Source organism: Metopolophium dirhodum, chromosome 1, assembly GCF_019925205.1.
Source record: "Metopolophium dirhodum isolate CAU chromosome 1, ASM1992520v1, whole genome shotgun sequence".
NCBI lineage: Eukaryota > Metazoa > Arthropoda > Insecta > Hemiptera > Aphididae > Metopolophium > Metopolophium dirhodum.
The window spans coordinates 112,942,370-112,963,624 of NC_083560.1; the positions used below are offsets into that span (position 1 = coordinate 112,942,370).

The window sequence follows — 21,255 nt, forward strand, 5'->3', positions numbered from 1 at the left end:
TTATTTTCATTCTGTCAATCACATGTTGTTTATCATCAGTTTTAATTATTCCAACATCTTGTAGTATTGCACTAGCAATAGTAGCAGCAGTTCGATCAGATATTCCCGTTCTATCACACGCTAATGCTAGAGCTGGTAACTCGAGTCTCATTTGTGACTGTTTATTAGCACTATACGTTGAAGACAATGAGGACATTGAATTTGGTGAATAATTGGAATCTTCATCTGTATTGTCGTCATTGTCAGTATTATATGTTTCATCCGTTTCTATTGTTTCCATAATATTATTTACACACAGCTCTTTTTTATTATGTTTGTCAATTCGACTTGCTTCTATTTTTTTTCTGTGCATGTTTTGATTAAGTTTTTTTGTTGTTTTAACATCAATCGATGACATAGCCATATTTCTCATTGATCTTTGGTCTTTCAGAAACATTTGTTCGATAATGGGAACTTTACGAGATTTTTCACAAGAGCAAAGATAGAATTCAATACATTTGCAAGCTGCTAAATCAAATAGTGTATCTTTTGCATTATTCTGAAATTTTTCTAGATTTGATTTAAAAGTTAATGTATTTTTCCTGTTTTTAATAGATTTAATTATTTTTTTGTACTTATCGTGATAATTTATTAACAGTTGTAGTGCACGAATGTGCGATACTATTGGAATAGAGGCTTTCTGCCATATTTTTTCTGCATCTGTCACTACTATTTCAGAAATTATTTTAACAGTTGGATCTTTTCCATTACTATTTTGTTTTAATTGGTTTCTTACTTGTAAATAGAACTTCATTACATCTTCATAGGTAGGTAAAACTAAATTACTAAGATCACGAGTGTCACCAAAAATTGGACATTTTGACTTAATTCTGGTACAAACAGCCATTTCAGAAATTAATTGAAAATAAAACGAATAAATGCGTTAATAACTTTATATTAGCACTGTAAAACGTCGTTTACGTCCACACTCGATGATAAATAGTGCGATACTAATCGTAAGTCAAATGATAATAATGCTGATTGCCTTATTTAATCTATTAAACTATTAACTATGGTCAAAATAAATTTGGTGATATCGTAAAGTAATAAAAATAATGATACTTAGGTTTTTCGTTTCCTATTTCTATATATAGATTTTAAATGCTCGGCGGCACCTCAAATCAACACTCTATGTTGACAATTTTTTTTTTACATATTATACATACTAGAACACAAGTTTTCCTTACTATTATAAAATTAAATTACAAAATAAATATTTTCGTTCCACCCTAATACACATACATACATACATATATATATATATATTCATACATACATACATACATACATATATACATACATACATACATATATACATACATACATACACACACGTTATACATCTCAAACAAACACACATTCAAATATATTATAATATAGTCTACATATAATATACATAGGTACTTACATATATCTAAACAATTATACACACATCATTATCACAAACCCCTGAACATATTATTATACAATTTATATACTTATTACTTACATATCAATAAAACGCATCATATAAATATGATATAACCATACACATACAAACTATAATATACTATTAAACATTATACAGTACTCTTCGGTTTTCATTCTGAACTTATATATACATACATACAAACACACATACATACATACACACATACACATACATGCATTCATACATACATACCCACATACACATACATACATACATACATACATATATACGAACATACGTTATGCTCATAATATTATATACTTATTACTTACATATCAATAAAACGCATAGGTATATTTATTCATATAAATATGATATAACCATACACATATAAACTATAATATAGTATTACACACCATACAGTACTCATCAGTTTTCATTCTGAACTTATATAATAATATTTACAACATACACAAGCTCAACATATATATATTATATACCTTATCATACATAGGTACACGCATGCATGCATAGATACATACATTCATATCTCATCACATCACACACACACGATTCCAGTATTCCATATAGTATACAAACAAGCCGCCCAGTCCTTCGTTATACATGAGAATAAATCTCAAACACACACACACACACAGACATAAAATTGTAAAAATATTTATTTTCAAAATATACACGTCGGAATATAGGTACATTCGCTTGCATTCACACATTCCTCTCCCCGACAACACACTTACACTCATATACCCATAGGATAGTTCATACATATTTAGATACTTACATAGTCGCATATTATATACATACATACACACATTCATCAGGTATCACAAACACCCAAACATATTATAATATATATGTATATGCAGTATTCATATATATTTAGTTTATGTACATATATTCACACATACAACATCACAAACACACACACAACCAAACATATTATACAGCTTAGGTACATATCAATATATTAAGACACAAAAGTCATACTTACAAAAAACATAGTCGCAATTACGTAGATGCATTTAAACATTCCAATCCATCCACCCTAGAAAGTATTTTCACCCCCGCCATCCCTCGTCAATTACGACTACAAAATTGTAATTCCTATTAAAATACATAGATCTAACTATTTTATACAGCTCAAAGGATTACTCGACAACATACACAAAATTATATATTTATGACACACAATATTATGAATTTGTGTAACTAGTAGGTATACTGACTAAGGAGAATAGAGGATATCGACTCTGAGGGTCTTGGACGTCGTCTTTGAGTATATAGTTTGGTCACTAAATGCAAAAATTATAGTATCCTATTTCGACTTCACCGCTTATATACCTACTACATTTATTTTAATGTTTGAAATAATACAACATTTAATCTAATATATTTGAATTAAACGGTAGGGAGACACTATTTCCAATCTGTTTTTCACATTTTTTTTTCCCAAAACTTCTTTTTCTCAATACCATTTTTCCAAAAAGTCGTTTTTCACAATATTATTTAAAAAAAATTATATTTCCCCCAATAAATTATTATAAACAAATAAAAGTATTAAAATTTTAAATTATGACCAATGGCCGTGAGGTATGCAATATCATTGTTATTAACAAATTCGTCATATTTAGAAACAATATTATAAATTCGTTCCTCTGTTTTTAGTTGTACCTTATTACGACATTTCCTTATTTTTTGTCCTAGATTCAGTTGTCGTAACATGCACTCAGTGTCAGCTTGTTCTTTTCCAAGTTCATTAAAAAATGTGTATACGCTAGGATGTTGTCGTCCAACAACCACTTGGAACCGATTATGCCAGCCTTCTGACAAATTATTTGTTCTTGCCAATCGTTGGAGTACTGTATGGTACTGGCTCCACAGTTTTGGAGGGAATCTGGGTTCAGTTCCTTTTCTCCGACCTCTGGCTTGCCTCCCACGGATGTAATTTATCTACATTAAATATTTAAGTTATACTTAAAATTTAAAATTTGAATATTATATTATGTATATTAAAAAATAATTTACCTCAAAATATTCTGCAATTGGCATATACTCGTCTGGTACTTGTTCTAATAAAGTATCAAACGTTTCGACAACTTTTTCTGGCGGCACAAACGCTAAAGCACCGGTCATCTGAGCTGTGATCTTAATGTTGCGATTTTCTGGATCATTATATTGACTTTGTAACCCTTCTGCCTGTATACGACGATGAAGACTTTGACAAAGATGAAATAAACAAGTATGTATTTCAACTCCAATTATTTTAATCGTCGCATTTATAATTGATTGTTCAAAATCAGTCATCACAAATTATGGTTTTACAATATTTATTCCAAATTTTTGTGCCTTTGAAAGTATAACTTCATATACTTTTGAATACGCTGCTTCTTCTTTTGACTCTAGTAACGCGTACACCAACGGAAGTCCAATAACTTGATCAGTTCCATTTGTTGTCTGTGTGGTGGGTCCTAGTATGGTAAATAATTGAAAAAATATTGTTGGAACAACTTTAAATGTTCCGTCAACAAACCAGGTAGGGCTGTTCATTAACATTTTCAAATTTTCTTTTGTTGCAAAAATGATTATTCTTCCACATGTTAACTGATAATCAATATCTTCAAATGAATCGTATGACAAAAATTGCTCTCCTGCTATAGTTTGTCTAAACTGAATTGGTAATTTATGCAGTTCGTTCATACTTCGAGGGTTCGACGGCATATTGATTACACGTTGTCGTGTTATTGCCTTTCTTATATTTTGACGCTCAGGAAGTTCTGCTAAAATTCCAGCTGGTAATTGTTGCAATTCTGTTCTCAAGATTTGTGCAGGGGGTGCTTCAGGATGTTCACTTGCTTTTCTTTTTATATCTGTCATAACTTTTAAGGCATAAACTTCTTCTAAATTCGGTGCGTGGTCATGTATAGAACTTTGAGGGCCTTTATGGATTATTATATTTTGTCCAGAATTACTCGTTATAGCCCGAGCAGAGCATTCACTTTTTTTACGACAACACCAATAAAATCAACCTTCGTTTTCCGAATGTTTGTAGTAGAGATATCCATCAACATGAAGAAGCTTTCCTCTTCCATTAGAATTTATAATTTCGGCCATTATTCTAATGAATACGCTTGGTTGTATAAATACGATTTAATGTACAAAAAATTCAAGTTAATCTACGAAAAATTACACGTTTGCCAACAACTGTCAAAATGAAACTAAACAAGGTATAAATAAGACATTCGATAATCAATATTGAACGGATAAACTTAATCACGCAACAAATGGATCGAACGGCAATTGGGCGCATGCGTTATTTCGACGCATACAATAGGTCCCACTGAACATTTAATGTTTCCTAACATCTCGGCAATGTATATTTTATGTATGAGAAGCAACAGCGTATTGCGATGTTGGATGGTCGTTTTGGGCCTGTTATTATATATTTACCATTCATTGTTTCTAAAACATACAACCCTGCGCAGTAATAATTTATTTTATAATTATCGTCCCAAAAAAACCATTATAGGCGGTTATTAAATATTGTTAATATAATAGATTTAAAATAAACAGCAATAAAACAGCCCTACATTGTTATTATATTGTATACAAATAACAGCCATAATAAACAGCTCTTGACTGTTGACAATGTTTGTATGAAAAAGAGTAACGCGATATTTATAGCCATATGTGGAAACAATAATGTGTATATGTTTATTATTGGATGTTGTTTAAAATATGTATATAAATACAGTTAACCCCATTTTATATATTTAGATTTTATATTTTATATTATTGACTATTGAATTATACCCAATGACCAGTGACTCAGTCTAGTAGGTACCTACCAAGTCTGTACCACCGACCATCGACGTTCCAGCCAAAACCGATTGCCGCTACCTATGCATCTTCACTCTGAATATTGCACCTACCGAAATCTTTGTACGCGCCCGATTTCTCGTACCTACTACCTATTATTATATTATTATAGTCTCGTCTCTCGTGGAAAATAGTAATATAGCCAGTGTCGTGCCACTGTGCCAGTGTTTTTTGGTTTTTCTGTTGTACGATAACAATCATGCCCAAGTATTGCAATAGTAAGGTAAGTGAATTTAAAAACTGTAATTCATAATAAAGGTTTTGTAATTATGTAAAAGGTATATCCATATGAGAGCTTATGAATTTTTCTAATAGATGTGTATTAAGCATATTTTAACTAAAGTTGAGAAATTAAAATGTGCACCTTATGTACACCTATTGTGGCTACATATTAGCTGCAGGTTTCATAATTGTAAATAGGTCTACACATAATTTGTTCTTTATTTATTAAATTAGTTAATATCCGCACATACAACTTTGACATAAGTTACAATATATTATGGAACTATATTGTTTTGTATATTATTATTTATTTATGTAATTTACACAATTTGTTTTAACTTCATCCAAAATGTATATTATAAGAAATTGCATACCTCTCTTAATAACTCATATAGGAATGTTTATTATTTACTTCATAATATAATTTTATTTATTATTAATTAAGATAAAATATAAGAAAATGTGAATAATAATGATTTATTTCGTTCTTAAACTCTATGGGTAGGTAAGTTATTTACAAAATTAAATTAATAAAATAATTAAAATAGGTATAGGTACAATTGCCTAATTCAATTGCTAGTAATTTCTAGTTAATTGTAACTAAGTTGTGCTATTAGCTAGCATTAAAAATTAAACAATATATAGATATGTGTTAAATTAAATTATTGTTTTTTTTATGTACTTATAGGGACGATCGCTTAAGCGATGGGTGGTAGTTATTTTTCCTGAATCAAACGACTACAGTGTGATACCAGTGAATTGGCTTGTCCAATCAATCGATTTGGTGGAACTATCAGACACACTGATTAACGTTGATTCAGTTCAGTATTGTAAATGGCCACCATTTAAAGTGACAAATATTGAGTTACTTAATGCCATTGATCCAGATAAATCTTGGAAGTTATATAAGATCAAAATCGTTGATAATAAAATTTATGGTAGGTACCTACATAATACATTTGTTTAAAGTCTAAGGCTGGGCAAGTTAACAATATTTTTTAACTCAGTTAAGTTAAATTAAAATCTAAATGAAGTTAACAATTAAAAGTTAATTCAAAATTGACCATCAATTTAACTAAGTTAGAAGTTAACTACAAGTTAATATTAACTATTTAACTCAAGTTAAGTTAATTAAAAAAAAAATAAGTTTGTGTTGCCATACAGATAAAATTAAAATAATACCTTAAATTGTTTGTGTAATAATGGCAAAGAACTATTTGTATTTCATGTGTTCCAAAAAGTAACAATAGATACCTATATTTTTAATATACATTTATAATTTATAAAAAGTGTAGGTACCAGCAATTTAATTTTAACCAAATTAAGTCAACTATAATCAGCCAACTGACGACGACGGCGAAAAATAAGGGACATTGTAATATTTGTAATTTCATAATAATTATTATAGGTATTTATAATATTTTATACGAAAATATTATAATTGAAATTGAAATCAACGCTTAACTTGTTTAAATGTAAAATTAACTCAGTTAATTAAAAGGTAATTCTTTGTACTCCTTAAGTTAATAATTAATTTACTGAAAATACCAACAATTAACTTAACTCGTTAATGCCCAGCTTTGGCTTTAAACGCCTAATTTCTATACCTAGTTTGTATAATTTTAAAGTAATTAAGTAGTTTTATTTGAATTTCTAATTTTCATCATGTATTTTTAGACAATAGTTCTGAGAAAATATATTTCTTTTACAGTTAATTTTAAACAGGCGTGGTCCAAGCAAGTGGATATAGAAACTTCTGCAACTGAAAATGAATATGAAACACCTATATCCAATAAAAAGCGTAAAATGAGTTCATCTTCAGATGACAGTTATGAAGGTATTATTTTTATAATAATAAAATTTGAATACAATTGGTTAAGTACCTACCTACATAATTTAATTAAAAAAATGTTCATCTAGGTATAAATGTAGCTGTTGAACCTGTCGGTCATAAAAATGTTGGTGTTCCTTATGCAACTGAGTCTATCCGACATTACACCGAATTACAGGTAACAAATGATACAGCATCTATTGATCAACAACCATCTCCTGTGTTACAAACTGAAGCTAGTACATCATTTTCAAGCTCAGCAGTTATCATAAATGCATTCAACGATAATTTAAACAAGCTAAAAGTTATTTTACTGTTATTATAAATTGTTTTCATTAATTTATATAATTCGATAAGTTTTTCAGTAGATATAATAAGGTTAAAAACCATATTTAATTTAAGATAAATGTGTATTCTTAATATTTTTTTTTGAAATGTTAAATTAATTCATTACTTACATAACATAAATACTTAAAAAGCATACAATTTTAAGTGGAAAAAACTACTCCAGAGTAAGTGTTAAGACACAATAATGACAAGAAGTAATATTATGTAGGTACTTCTTATAATGTTTGTAATATTGAAATATCAATTAACACAAGTTTAAATTCAACTGCGATGGCTAATCAGTACATTGACACAAATTTTTTATCTTTGTTTCCAATCAACAACAAAGATGGCTTCCAATTAATTGAAAATAATATTATAAATGAATTGGACTTTGTTACAAAGCTGGTACTTTAATATAATTTAAATAAAATACAGAACTTATTAATCTTCATTATAATATAGTAGGTATAACAGTTTAAAAATTTATTTTAGGAATCATTTATCAAAAGTATTGGTGGTTGTGGATCAAAAAACAATATAACTAGAGTACTACAGAAATTATTTACTAACGAATTTGCTATAATAACTACATGGACTGGTCGTGGGAAAAATATATCTATTTCCATAGGCACTTCAGAAATTGTGAAACTATTAAGAAGTGATTAAATTATAAATTCAAATTTTTATTTAGTACCTATACATAAAGATAAACACATTTATTCATTTAAACTTTGTGTTGTTTTTTAGGAATCATTAAAGCTAATTCAAATAATACTTTAACTGATTCAGAGTTCGAAATTGTGGTGGCTAATTGGCTAAGACATGCCAATACTCGTTTGAATAGATCAAAATAAATTAAGTATATAAATTATAAACTAGTTAAAAATCTTCAATTATAAAAAAAATTACTTATTGGGTTATTTAGGGCTATTTCATTGTTGATGCTTAAGAATAAGTATTGCGTAAGCTAAACTTATGTCACAAATGAGATTCATAAGTGAGACTTTGGCTTAAGAAAAGAAAAAGTATTACTTAAATTAAGGTTGCTCGAGACCTATCTTAAGCATTGCTTTTAGTTACTATCGCAAATTTTTATTTTTAAATTATCAAAAGTGGCTTAACCAATACTTATTCTTAAGCTTTGAATATAAAATGTGCCCCTTAGTATTGTCTACTATAATTTATTTTACATAGTTAAAATTGTTAAATATGTATCATAAACATAATATATTGTACTTTTTTCATTGAATTTTCGTTGTTATGAAATATAATGGGATATGTAAATTTAAACTTAAACGTTATAACAAAATCAAAATACATAACTTAAGGGAATTACAGAGTTTAGTTAAATAGACAAATGTCGTAATATATTTTTTTTAAAATAATAAAAATGATTAACTTGTTTTTCAGGTTCAAGAAGTATATAAAAAAAAAGCTATCTACTGTTTCAGCAAAGCATTTTAAAAAGGTATTGAAAGCTGAGCAACATAAATGTGTCATTTTCAACCAACATAATCAATTGAACAATATTAAGTCAGTTGTAAGTACTTCTGTAATAGTAAATGTTAATGATGTTACACCTCAATTTACAGAATCAGTAGTTAATGTTATGCCTTCTGAATACTCCTTTGATATGTTGAATATTGAACCACTAAAAACCAATAATAATAATCCTTCTAACAATCCTAGTTATAATGTGGGTACAATTGATGATACAGTTTTAAGTTCTCCGTTAAATAATAGTGTACCTAACGTAAGTATTAGTGACAAGTTACGATTATAAATTATAAAACATAAAGTTTCGCACAATTGTTGTAATAGTTTACTGGGTTTATTGAAAGGTGAAGGTTTAAATGTTCCCAAAAATATAAGAACGTTAATGAAAACGCCTAAATACCATGAAATTGTAGAAAATTTCGGCGGCTCGTACATACATTTGGGTATTAGAAATATGCTGATTCCCTATTTAATCAGACAAAATGCGCAACTATATATTCCGTCCCGTATTTTAAATATTGGAATTAATATAGATGGACTACCAATCGCTAAAAGTTCAAAAAGCCAACTTTGGCCAATATTAATTTCAATATTAAATTTTAAAGAGTTACCAAATAATGTGATTCCTATAGGTATTTTTCATGGATTTCAAAAGCCTAAATCTATAGAAGAATATCTAAATACATTTGTTATTGATTTATTAGAAGTGATCGACAATGGCTTAAATGTAAATGAAACTTTATTTACATTAACAATTTCTAATATATCTTGTGATGCTCCGGCGAAGGCTTTTTTACTTAATGTTAAAAGCCACAATGCTTATTTTGGTTGTACATCTTGTACCGAAGAGGGTACATATCTAGAGCATAGAATGACATATCCTGGGTTGGATTCACCATTGCGTACTGATGAGTCTTTTAGGAATCAAACTGATGATGATTATCACAAAGGTAATAGCCCGTTAGTTTGTTTACCCATCAACATAACATATATAGTCGTATTAGACTATATGCATAATGTTTGCTTAGGTGTAGTAAAAAGATTAATAGAAATTTGGGTTAGAGGGAATAAACAATTTAGGTTGGTAAAAGAAAAAAAAGATAAAATAAATAATGAATTAAAAAATATAAGACCCTATATAACGGTAATGTATATTGTTAACGGTCACCTCTATGTAACGGTCAATTTGTTTGGTCCCGTCGAGTGTTATGGGAAAAATACATTAATACTTCTAAATAGCGGGCACTCTAATTAACGGTCAACATTTAAAAGTATATCAAATGGAAAATTATTAATTCGAAATAATTTTTGACAGTTTATATTTTTAGACGAGCTTAATTTATGATGTCGATAAGGCGAAAATAACACTTGTCCGTGACTGTGTATTTTGTCATTTGTGTTCAGTGTATGTTTAAAACGTTTCGAAGTACGTACCTATAATTTCAATGGCGTCCAAACGAAAACATCTAACTTTAACAGAAAAAAATTAAAATGTTACATTTTTACCAAAAAGAAAATGTGAGTGCACGTACTCTTGCAGATAAATTTGGAATAGGAAGAACTCAAGCCACCGACTTAATAAAAAACAGAGAAACGATTTTAAAATTATGGAAATCCCACGGTAATGATCAAATGAAAACTACGAAACGTCATAAAACCGAATCAGGCAATATCAACTAAGTTGTATACGAATGGTTTTGTGCAGCTCATGCTAAAAATATTCCAATCAGTGGATCAATACTTAAAGAAAAGGCTTTACAAGTAAGTAAAGAATTTGAATGTGAACATTTTAAAGCGTCAAATGGTTGGCTTGATAAATTTAAATCACGCTACAATATTTCTTTTAAAGTGGTTTGCGGCGAGAGTAAATCGGTTGATACGGAAACAGTGGACGAATGGCGTATAAAAGTCAAACAATTAATTTCTTCTTATGAGCCACGAAATATTTACAATGCAGATGAAACAGGATTATTGTATAAAATTCTTCCTAATAAAACATTAAGTTTTAAAAATGAAATTTGTACTTCTGGGAAAAAGTCTTAAGAGAGATTGACGGTCATGTTATGCGTTAATTTAATAGGTGAATTTGAAAAGCCACTAATCATAGGTAAATCTAAGAAACCTCGTTGCTTTAAGAATGTGGACATAAAACGCTTAGACCTACACTGGGAGGCAAATAAAAAAGCATGGATGACACGATGTATAATGACTGAGTGGTTAATGTTGGTTTGATGAAAAAATAAAAGCGTAAAATTATTTTGTTTTTAGATAATGCAACATCACATCCTGATTTAAAACTACAAAACATAAACTTAGTATTTTTACCACCAAATACGACGTCACACTGTCAGCCTCTAGATCAAGGTATAATCTAAAATTTTAAAGTTATTTACCGACAAATGATACTTAGGCGAATATTATCACAGATAGACGTAGTAAAAGATGCTGATGAACTTGCAAAAAGCATTACTGTATTAGACGCTTTGATGTGGATTAAACAGTCTATAAAGCAAATAACTGGTAGTTGTGTTACTAAATGTTTTAGAAAATCAGGTTTTATTTTGGAAAATTTGCCTGCAGATTTAGATAACACAGATCTTGAAAACGAATAATTGTTGGTGAACAATTAGTTAATATGCTGCCAATTCATATGCAAGGTGAAGAGTTTTTTTTGGTCGACAATAATCTAAGAACTGAAGAAGATAGTACTGATATCAAGTCATTATTAATAACAGATAATGACGAAGAGGAAACACATGAAGAAACTGAAGAAATTGAAAAAACTGAAGAACCAGAGTACACTGTATCAAACTATTTTGAGTTTTTAACTCAAATAAATCAATTATCAGCTTTCACTCTTCAAAAAGGTGAACCTACCTTATTTCGTAAATCATAAATACAATTTTTAATACCCATATTCATATGTGTTATTTTAATATTGGTGTTTTATTTTTAAAATTTTAATGACCTCTATATAGCAGTCACCTGGAAGGTCTTGAACTTCTGTTAACGGTCACCTCTGTAGGACGGGCACCTCTAAATAGCGGTCATTATTTACAGTCCCTTCAGTGACCGCTATATGGAAGTTCTACTGTACTTTAAATCAATGTCATGTATTAAATATAAATCACATAAGTCATTAGTATTCACTATATAAATTCCAACTATATGAGATGGAATTGGCTTATCACTAAATTCTGTAACATTCATACATTTTTTTACCATAAACTGAATTGGTTTGTCCTTAGGATTTATGATGTATTATACAGTAACTAACGAATAATCTTGACATAGAAAATATTTATCTTTTTCTTTTGTCACATTTACAATAGTTTTTGCAAAATTTAAAACACATTTTGAATATTATTTATCTGAGATACACATGAAAGGTAAATGGCTTTGACAATCAATTTCATTGGAGAAGATAGGATAATTTGAAATTACATTTAATTGAGAGGTTAATAATTGTTGTTTTTCTGTTATTCTATTATAAACTTCTTGCAAGGGATATTTTTCTGATTTCTGAGACTTTTTCATGTACTGTAAGTAATTTTCAAATCTAAATGAGCTGATATTAAAAGTCTTGTGGCAAAAACTAGCAACAAAAAGTGTTTGTAAAATTCAGACTTCAGTTTACCTTTTAGAACTATTACTCCTGAATACAAAACAAAACTACGTAACTCTGTAGCTTTCCAAAAGTCTACATCATCTAAAGGTCTTGGCAAACGACAAAATTCTGATGGCACATAGGATCTTAATATTTTTAATTCGTTATTAATGCATTGTTTTTGATCATCAGTCAGTCTAATATTCTTTTTTCCTCGAACCCAAAATTCAGTCAAACGTTTTGTGACACCGAGACATATACAATGCATATAGTCTAAACAGACTACGTCTGTTATATTAATCGGTAGCCTTAGTAAGGGGGTATCACCTTTGTAATATTCTTCATTGGAATTATTACGAAAACTTTCATCTGTTCTCAAGGAGGCATTTGTCCCAGTTGAAACAACCCTATTTTCCAAGTATTCTCCTTCTTCAGTGCATGATGAACATCCAAAATAGGCATTAAAATATTTGACATTCAGTAAAAAACTCTTAGCTGGGGCATCACATACTATATTAGAAATTTTTAAATTCATTTTAGTTCCATTTACATCTAAACCACTTCTTAATGCATCTAAAATATCATCAATAAATGGATTTAAATATTCTTCAATGGAATGTGGCTTCTTGTACCCATGAAATATACCAATTGGAATTACAATTTTAGATAATAAATTATTACAATTTAAAATAGAAATTAATATAGGCCAAAGTTGGCTCTTGCTGCTTCTGGCTATTGGGAGACCGTCAATATTAATTCCTACTTCTAATTCCTTATTAGTAATATGTATATTAGCATTATTTATTTTTAGTAGTGGTAATAACATATTTTTAAGACCCAAATGAATATATGACCCATTTGTTATATTGGTAATTTCCTTAGTCTTAGGAGTGTTCATTAAGGTTCGGACATCTTTTGGCACTTTGATTCCTTCAGACCTTAGAATACTTAATAGAGAATCAACACCATTGTGTGATACTTTATACTGAAGTATCCAGTAGCGTAACTTATCGCATATATTTGTTCTACTATTATTAAAAGTTTCTTTAAAATTTGGGGTTAATAAAGTATCAGATATATTGCAATTTTGTATCTCAGAAAAATTATAATTATTTACTTTTTCCTGGTGAATATTAAACGCACTATCACTACCACTACTACAACTACTAAACAAATTATTAACTATAGATGACGAGTCTACTTGACTCATATTAGATGAAATTACAGTTGACGGTATTGCTGTGTTCTGTGGTAATAGTTCAAATGTCATTGCACATTTTTTTTTTTGCTGTTTGTACAATTCTTCTGAAGTGGCGTGTTGATATTGAGCCCAATTTCTGGCAACTTGACTAAAATAAATGTAAGAAAATAAATTATGAATAAATATGCAGTCACCTTGACCACCATAACTTTTTTTTTTAGATTTTGACCCCATACTTTTTTTTAGTAATTTTACATCTTTCTTATTTGAAAACCTCAAAGCACCTTACAGTTACGTTTTAATTAATTTTAGGTTTATGTATTTTACCTATAGTATTTCTATTTAATAATAATACAAATAAAATAAATGCAATACTTTTATTTTTAAAACATTAAAACGCTTATTTTGTAAATAATATCAAATTCCTAGTACTCATTTACTTTATTTAAATTTAAAAATTATGTGACTTAACAGCTTTTACAATATGTAAATCAACTAATTTAATTGTATAATCTAATCAATAATATATATTTAAGGTACTGTGGGATTATATTTTTTCTTATAACTTTTGAATCTTGTATTGGGAGTCCTGAGTCGTTCAGTGACTGCTTTTTCAAATTGAGAATCAGTAAATACTGTAGAAGAACTATTTTGAATGACCTCTAATAGTAAAAATAATAAAAAATATTTATCAATGACTTATGGATGGAAATCATATAATAAAGTACAATGAATTTGAAACATATTATAGTATACTAAATTTACTTTGAATTATTCGAATTAGAGAAGTTTCTAATTAATTGAAGATGTCTTGTTGTTTCTCCCAGGTCTACATTTGTTTAGTACACTATATTGAAGGCAGGTATTCACTTTTATTACTATAGTGTATAATGTATATACTGTACAACTATACAAGTATTTTGTATAATCATACATTAATTTCATTTAATTAATAATATAATATTGACAAATAAAAATTCAAATTATTTTTGTAGTATAATATGTAAATTGTTGTATTTAAAGAAAACTTAGGAATTTTCAAGTAGCCTGAGGTGTAGGTCCCAGCCCGCTCTAACAGTCACCTTATGACGGGGCCATAGGCGGAACTACGGCCTGGGCCAACTGGGCCATGGCCCAGGCTAATTGGTTCCGTGTTAATGTATACATTTCCTAAGAATCTATTGTTTTAAATGTAATAAAAAAATTAGATATAAATGTAAAAGAAAATTGAGAAATTAACTGTACGTAATAAATAGAATAGTTCAAATGTTAAAAATATATTTAGTAGTATTACAGCTGGTCATCAAAATCAAATCATTATCAAAAGTTTTTAAATTATTGATATTTATTTTTAGAAAATGTCACTGCGAGTCTCGCCGTATTATTTTCATTGTTCATACGTTCAGTACCTACGGGTTTTATCTTTTTTTTTTTTATTATCGTTTATCGAATAATCCAAATATAGACATTATAAGGTTTTTTTTTTTTTTTTTTAATTATTAGCTATTAGTATACAACTATGACAGCTCGACTATTACAGAGATAATACATAAAACAACATTATACATTAAACATTATAATACATATTAAATAATAAAGCCAGCATCCAGTATAAAGGTAATTATTAATTTAATGGCGGTAGTAGATTTTGTATTAAGTATGGAGTAGATATTTAAGGGGATATCAAGAGTCTTAAGTTCATTAACTAAAATAATGCGTTTGAGTTGTAGGGCAGGGCAGTCAAGAAGAATATGGGATAAGTCACAAATGCATTCATTCAGGTGAAGAGTACAGAATGAAGAATCATTAAGGCCAAGTTTAAAGGAGTGGCTGGGTAGAAGGTGATGCCCTATGCGTAGCCTATTGAATTGTACTATATATGGTCTATGTAAGTGTAGGTTATTGAACCAGGTTTTTTTAAGGATATTTGGTGTAATATTTCTGTAACTTGAGGCGAATTCAGCAGGTAGATTGTTCCAGAGAGAGAACCAAATATTAGTAGAGTATAGTTTTATAAGAGGTGTGAAGTCAGAATGGGGGAGTTGATAAATAGAAGGAAAGATGAGATTGGATGAAGATTTAGCCAGGTGGTCTGCAACTTCATTACCATATATGCCTGTATGACTAGGAACCCTAAGGAAGTGGATGTTATAGTTAATTCGATTTAATGTAAAAATAAGAGACTTGATGCGAAGAATAAGTGGAGACAGATGAGAGTTGTAGATCAGGAATATAAAACGCATATCCAGCGGAGAGAGGGGAGACTGATCCATCAGTATAAACCGCGATGAAGTTAAAGAAGCGTTCATTAAGATAATTCAAAACGGCAGCATTGACCGAGGAAGAAGACATAAGTTTAAAATCATTGGAGGATAGATCAAAAAATTTATTATCAGAATGAATCTGAGGGGAAAAGATAAGAGAGTCGTAGGATTGCTCGTAAAGAGGGAGTTTAGTTGAATTAATAATATATTGGTGGAAATTTGAGATAGAATGATATCAACAATGTAATAAGATACGTAGAGCATGAAAATGAGGAAGACACAATAATATCAGGAAGCTCATTGGAGATACATGGTTTAGCTAAAAGATTCGTCACAAAAAAATTCATAAAAAAAATTGGGAAAAAAAAATTGCACAATCTATCAAAGAAACAATGAAAATATTACAAGGCAATTGTGTCTTAAATTATTGTCATTATTTACACATCCAAAAAACATTAACAATACATGAGGAGACAACATTTTTACCAAATAATTTGTATAATTACTTTGGAAATCAACCTCAAAACGTAGACTCTCGAAATTTAGGTTATACGACAAAATATCTCTATTAAAAATATCTCCGTCAAAATATCTCTGTCAAAATATCTCCAGTACAAAATATCTCCGTCAAAATTATCTCCAATATAAAATATCTCTCGATTCCCTCGAACGTTAATAAAAACGATTTATGCTATAGCCATCTGATAGAGAAAATGTTATTGACGGTGATAGTGATTGTACTTTGTACATCCCTATATCGTGGTCCGCCTACCAATACAGATTAAGTAATTTTAAATATATAGGAAAATTTGTACCTATACAGATAGGTAATTTAACAGATAACAAAGTAGACGAGAGAGCCGGAACTGTGTCACACACTGACACTGCGCGATATTGGCTTGTATTACGCATGTGTGAACGGGTTATACGAAAAAATATCTCAAAATCGCCTAAATATGCCTTTAAAATTTGTTAAAAGCCAAAAAGGTAAACAACTTTTAATAAACGACGGATATATGCATTCATATTATAAAAATGGTAGTGATAAATTTATTTGGCGTTGTGTCGATTATCAAAAATATAAATGCAGCTCATGCTTTACGTCAACAATGGATGAAACTGGTATGTGTTACATTTTATTTTAATAATATTGATTGTTTTAATATTTTATTAAATATTTTAATAATATTTTAATATTAACAATATTTATATTTAAAATAATTTTTTTAAAGGGATAATTATGAAAGAGTCAGTTCATTATCATGCACCGGATATATCAAATGTCCAGGCAAAAATAGTAATAGAACAATTGAAAGAGAACGCCTTAATCACAGAGTTATCAACAAGAAACATTATTAGTAGAACGATTTCAACAACTGAAGTTGGTGTGGTTGGCCAGTTACCAAGTATAACATCGATGTCTCGTACAATCCAAAGGGTGAGAACGAAAAATGAAAAGCCACCTGAAAACCCACTGACCATTCACGATTTGGTTTTACCTGATGAGTATATGAACATAAACGGTAATAATTTTTTAATATATGATAATAAAAAAGAAAATAGAATATTAATGTTTGCTACAAAAGAAAATTTGGACACACTTCATACATTTAAAAATTGGATGGCAGATGGAACATTTCGAGCAGTTCCGAAATTATTTTCTCAATTGTATACAATTCACGGTTATAAAAATAGAACGACTATTCCGCTTATTTATGTTCTCATGACCAACCGAACGGCCAATTCATATAACGAAATGTTACAAATGCTAAAACATAATAACCCGAATTTAAACCCTTATTCTATCATAATAGATTTTGAAAAAGCATTTGAAACAGCATTTAATGATACATTTCCGCAAACAAAGATAAAAGGATGTTATTTTCATTTTCAACAATGCCTATGGCGGAAAGTCCAAGAAAATGGTTTACAGGCCTTATACGCTGAAAATGTTGAATTTTCATTACAAGTACGACATTTGGCAGCTTTGGCATTTGTACCAACAGATAAAGTTATAAATTATTTTGAACAATTAGTTGATTCAACTTATTTTGTTAACAATGAAAACAATTTATCGACGTTAGTAGACTACTTCGAGGATACTTGGATCGGTCGCTCAACACGTAATCGTAGACGCCCGCCTAAATTTCAAATCAGTATGTGGAATTGCTATGAGAGAGTCTTGAAAAATAAACCTCGCACAAACAACTCAGTTGAAGGCTGGCATCATGCCTTTAACTCAGCATTAGGAGCAAATCACGTTACCATTTGGAAGTTTATTACATTTTTAAAACAAGAACAAGCTTTACAAGAGGTATTGTATCATACAAATTTAAAATATTGAATAAAATAAATTATATTAAAAAATAAATGTATATTTTACAGGTTCGGTTAGAAACCTAGTCCAAAAACCTAGTCCAAAAAAAAAAAAAAATATATAAGAACCACGATGAAATTATATTGAACGTAGTGAAAAACTTCAATGAAACTCCAGCCCTTCTTTACTTAAGAGGAATAGCTCAAAACATTACATTTTAAAACATAATTTTTTTTTTTAATATTTTTTTTGAAGTGAAATATTATAAATAATAATAAAAAATGTATTTATAGATATATTTTGACGGAGATATTTTTAATGGAGATATTTTGACGGAGATATTTTTAATGGAGATATTTTATACTGGAGATATTTTGACGGAAATATTTTGACGGAGATATTTTTAATGGAGATATTTTGACGGGTCACCGAAATTTAGATTTAAAACTTATAACATCAGTTGTAGAATTGGATTATGTAATTAGTTATATGATAATGGGTAATTTAAATCATTTAATTGACAAGTGAGTGTAAAAATGCATAGGTAATTTACAATGATTGTAATCATTATTTTATTTTATTGTCTAGTTCAATCATGGATGAATTAATGGAGAAAAAAAAGTGGCTCATTAAAATTTCAATACTTATGCAATTTATTGAAAAGTTTCATAGCCAAATGAATGGTATAATTAAAAATAATAAAAAAATAATGAATTCTGTGAATATAATAAATGCCAATGTTATCTACTCCCTGGACAATGAGTTCCGGTCATTTATAAGGAAACTCCATTACTGGTGGTTATTTTTTCATACACTTAACCATGATATGCCAGAGATGTAAGTATTGACAGCAATATTCAATTAATAATAAAATTATTTAAGTACATTTTAATATTAAATAGATGTCTAGTCCAAAATCGTCAATACTCTACCATCATAATTGACACAGATTCCATTGTGGAGTTTTATATACAGCTCGATGATGGTTTCAATGAAACATGCGTTTGCAAGGACAGAGAATTACCAATGGATGCAAGGGATGAAATAATTCAAAAAATATTAAAAAAAAATATTATTATCACACAAGTCATAAATAGTTTGACCTCAACATTAAACACGTCGACAAAAAACATAAATAATGACTACATTCAAAACCTAGAAAAGTACAAAGTACTATTACACAAACTGATATCGTCATTACCTAACAATTCCCAAGACACAATACTGTCGGTAGATGAAATTATGGGAATAAAAACATACAATGAAACAACAAACTGTATCTTAATGGCACCAACACCAAAAAAAAAAAATTAATAGTGTTCAAAAAACACTAACCAATTTTTACCCTACTAAAACTGCGCTACAAGACGAATATGCTAGACTAACATGACTAGAGTATCAGATCAACACTGTTAATCATCGACTCCTTCATTGATGCAAACACCCATAAAACAAACATAGATTTAGGAACATATCGCCAATTAAGGTACAGTGAGTAATAAGTGTCAAAGATACGGTGATCGCTATAGGATAATGATTTCAAGAGAAATTTGCCGGCAAGCCAGCGGCATCTGATATTAAATGGTGGGCAGGTAGATTCAACTTCTATAGCAGGGCAAGGTGTAGAACTGACGTAACCCATAATCGTTCTGATGCATGAGGCTTGGAGTTTATTGATTTTTTTCCAATTAGAAAAGGAAGCCGATCCGAAAAGAAAGCATCCGTAATCAAGTTCGGAGCGTATAATAGACAAATATATAGATAATAGACTTGAAGGGTGAGAGCCCCACCAAGTACCAGTTACCGATCGAAGGAAGTTGGACTATCGAGAAACAAACGCCGTGAGAGTTGAAATATGTGGAATCCAGCGGAATTTGGGATCGAGAGTGATGCCAAGATAGGTAATACTAGGAACAAAAGGGATAACATAATTGTTGAGATGTGTATTAAGGTTGCTTAAATATCTACGACGAGTGAAAATGATCGATTTGCATTTTTCAGGGGCAACATCACAAGACACTTTGATTAGGATATCATTCAGATCCTTCAGGGCAGAGTTGAGGTTATTAATAGCAAGGTTAAGATGTTTATTAGAAGAGAATATTACTAAATCATCAGCGTATATTAGACAATTATGACCAGACTGAGAAAGATGCTTTTCAACAATACTCATATATACATTGAATAGGATTGGGCTAAGGCAGCTACCTTGAGGGAGGCCCATGAAAGTGGATCGAGTATTTGACGATCCAAAGGGAGAGACAAAAACAAGATTTCTGAAATTGAAGAGAGCAGACAGAACATTACAGAACTTAGGGGGGACATTTAATGAGAGAAGATAGGTAATGAGGGTAGGAATGTTCACGGAATCGAAGGCGCCGCGGATGTCAACAAATGTGGCGACAAGGAATTCCTTATTATTAAAAGCATAGTAAATGTTGCCAATGAAAGTCGAGAGGCATTCCATGGTACCCAAACCCTTCCTAAAAGCAAACAAATTTGCAGGTAAAACAGAGTTGGATTCTAGCCACCAATCAAGTCTTTTCATTTTTTAATAGCCTGGTGGTTTGGGCACAAGCGTTTCGGTAATTAATAAAGTCAGACATGGAGCCTGAGCGACGAAAGTTTCTAAAAAGAAG

General features: G+C 29.7%; 2 protein-coding genes and 2 pseudogenes across 2 annotated transcripts; 1 reads left to right on the forward strand and 3 right to left on the reverse strand.

Annotated features, from left to right (window-relative positions):
* Positions 1 to 3,177: 3,177 nt before the first annotated feature.
* Positions 3,178 to 3,775, reverse strand: LOC132951201 (uncharacterized; annotated as a pseudogene).
* A 1,771-nt stretch (positions 3,776 to 5,546) lies between these two features.
* LOC132951210 (uncharacterized) lies at positions 5,547 to 8,584 on the forward strand. Its single transcript, XM_061022983.1, has 7 exons — positions 5,547 to 5,570; positions 6,258 to 6,507; positions 7,281 to 7,406; positions 7,490 to 7,715; positions 8,003 to 8,135; positions 8,223 to 8,388; positions 8,478 to 8,584. The coding sequence occupies exons 1-7, from the start codon at positions 5,547 to 5,549 to the stop codon at positions 8,582 to 8,584; spliced, it is 1,032 nt and encodes a 343-aa protein (XP_060878966.1).
* A 4,176-nt stretch (positions 8,585 to 12,760) lies between these two features.
* On the reverse strand, positions 12,761 to 14,104 carry LOC132951218 (uncharacterized). Its single transcript, XM_061022997.1, has one exon. The coding sequence runs from the start codon at positions 14,102 to 14,104 to the stop codon at positions 12,761 to 12,763; it is 1,344 nt and encodes a 447-aa protein (XP_060878980.1).
* Positions 14,105 to 16,189: 2,085 nt separating this feature from the next.
* On the reverse strand, positions 16,190 to 20,789 carry LOC132951225 (uncharacterized; annotated as a pseudogene).
* Positions 20,790 to 21,255: the final 466 nt, after the last annotated feature.

What these genes read in the sequence shown, in the direction of transcription:
- LOC132951210 (XM_061022983.1), top strand. Translation starts at nt 5,547, where the DNA reads ATGCCCAAGTATTGCAATAGTAAG. An exon ending in AAGCTAAAAGTTATTTTACT is followed by an intron (nt 7,716 to 8,002) that starts GTTATTATAAAT and finishes AATTAACACAAG; the next exon opens with TTTAAATTCAACTGCGATGG. An exon ending in TGGACTTTGTTACAAAGCTG is followed by an intron (nt 8,136 to 8,222) that starts GTACTTTAATAT and finishes AATTTATTTTAG; the next exon opens with GAATCATTTATCAAAAGTAT.
- LOC132951218 (XM_061022997.1), bottom strand. Translation starts at nt 14,104, where the DNA reads ATGACATTTGAACTATTACCACAGAACACAGCAATACCGTCAACTGTA.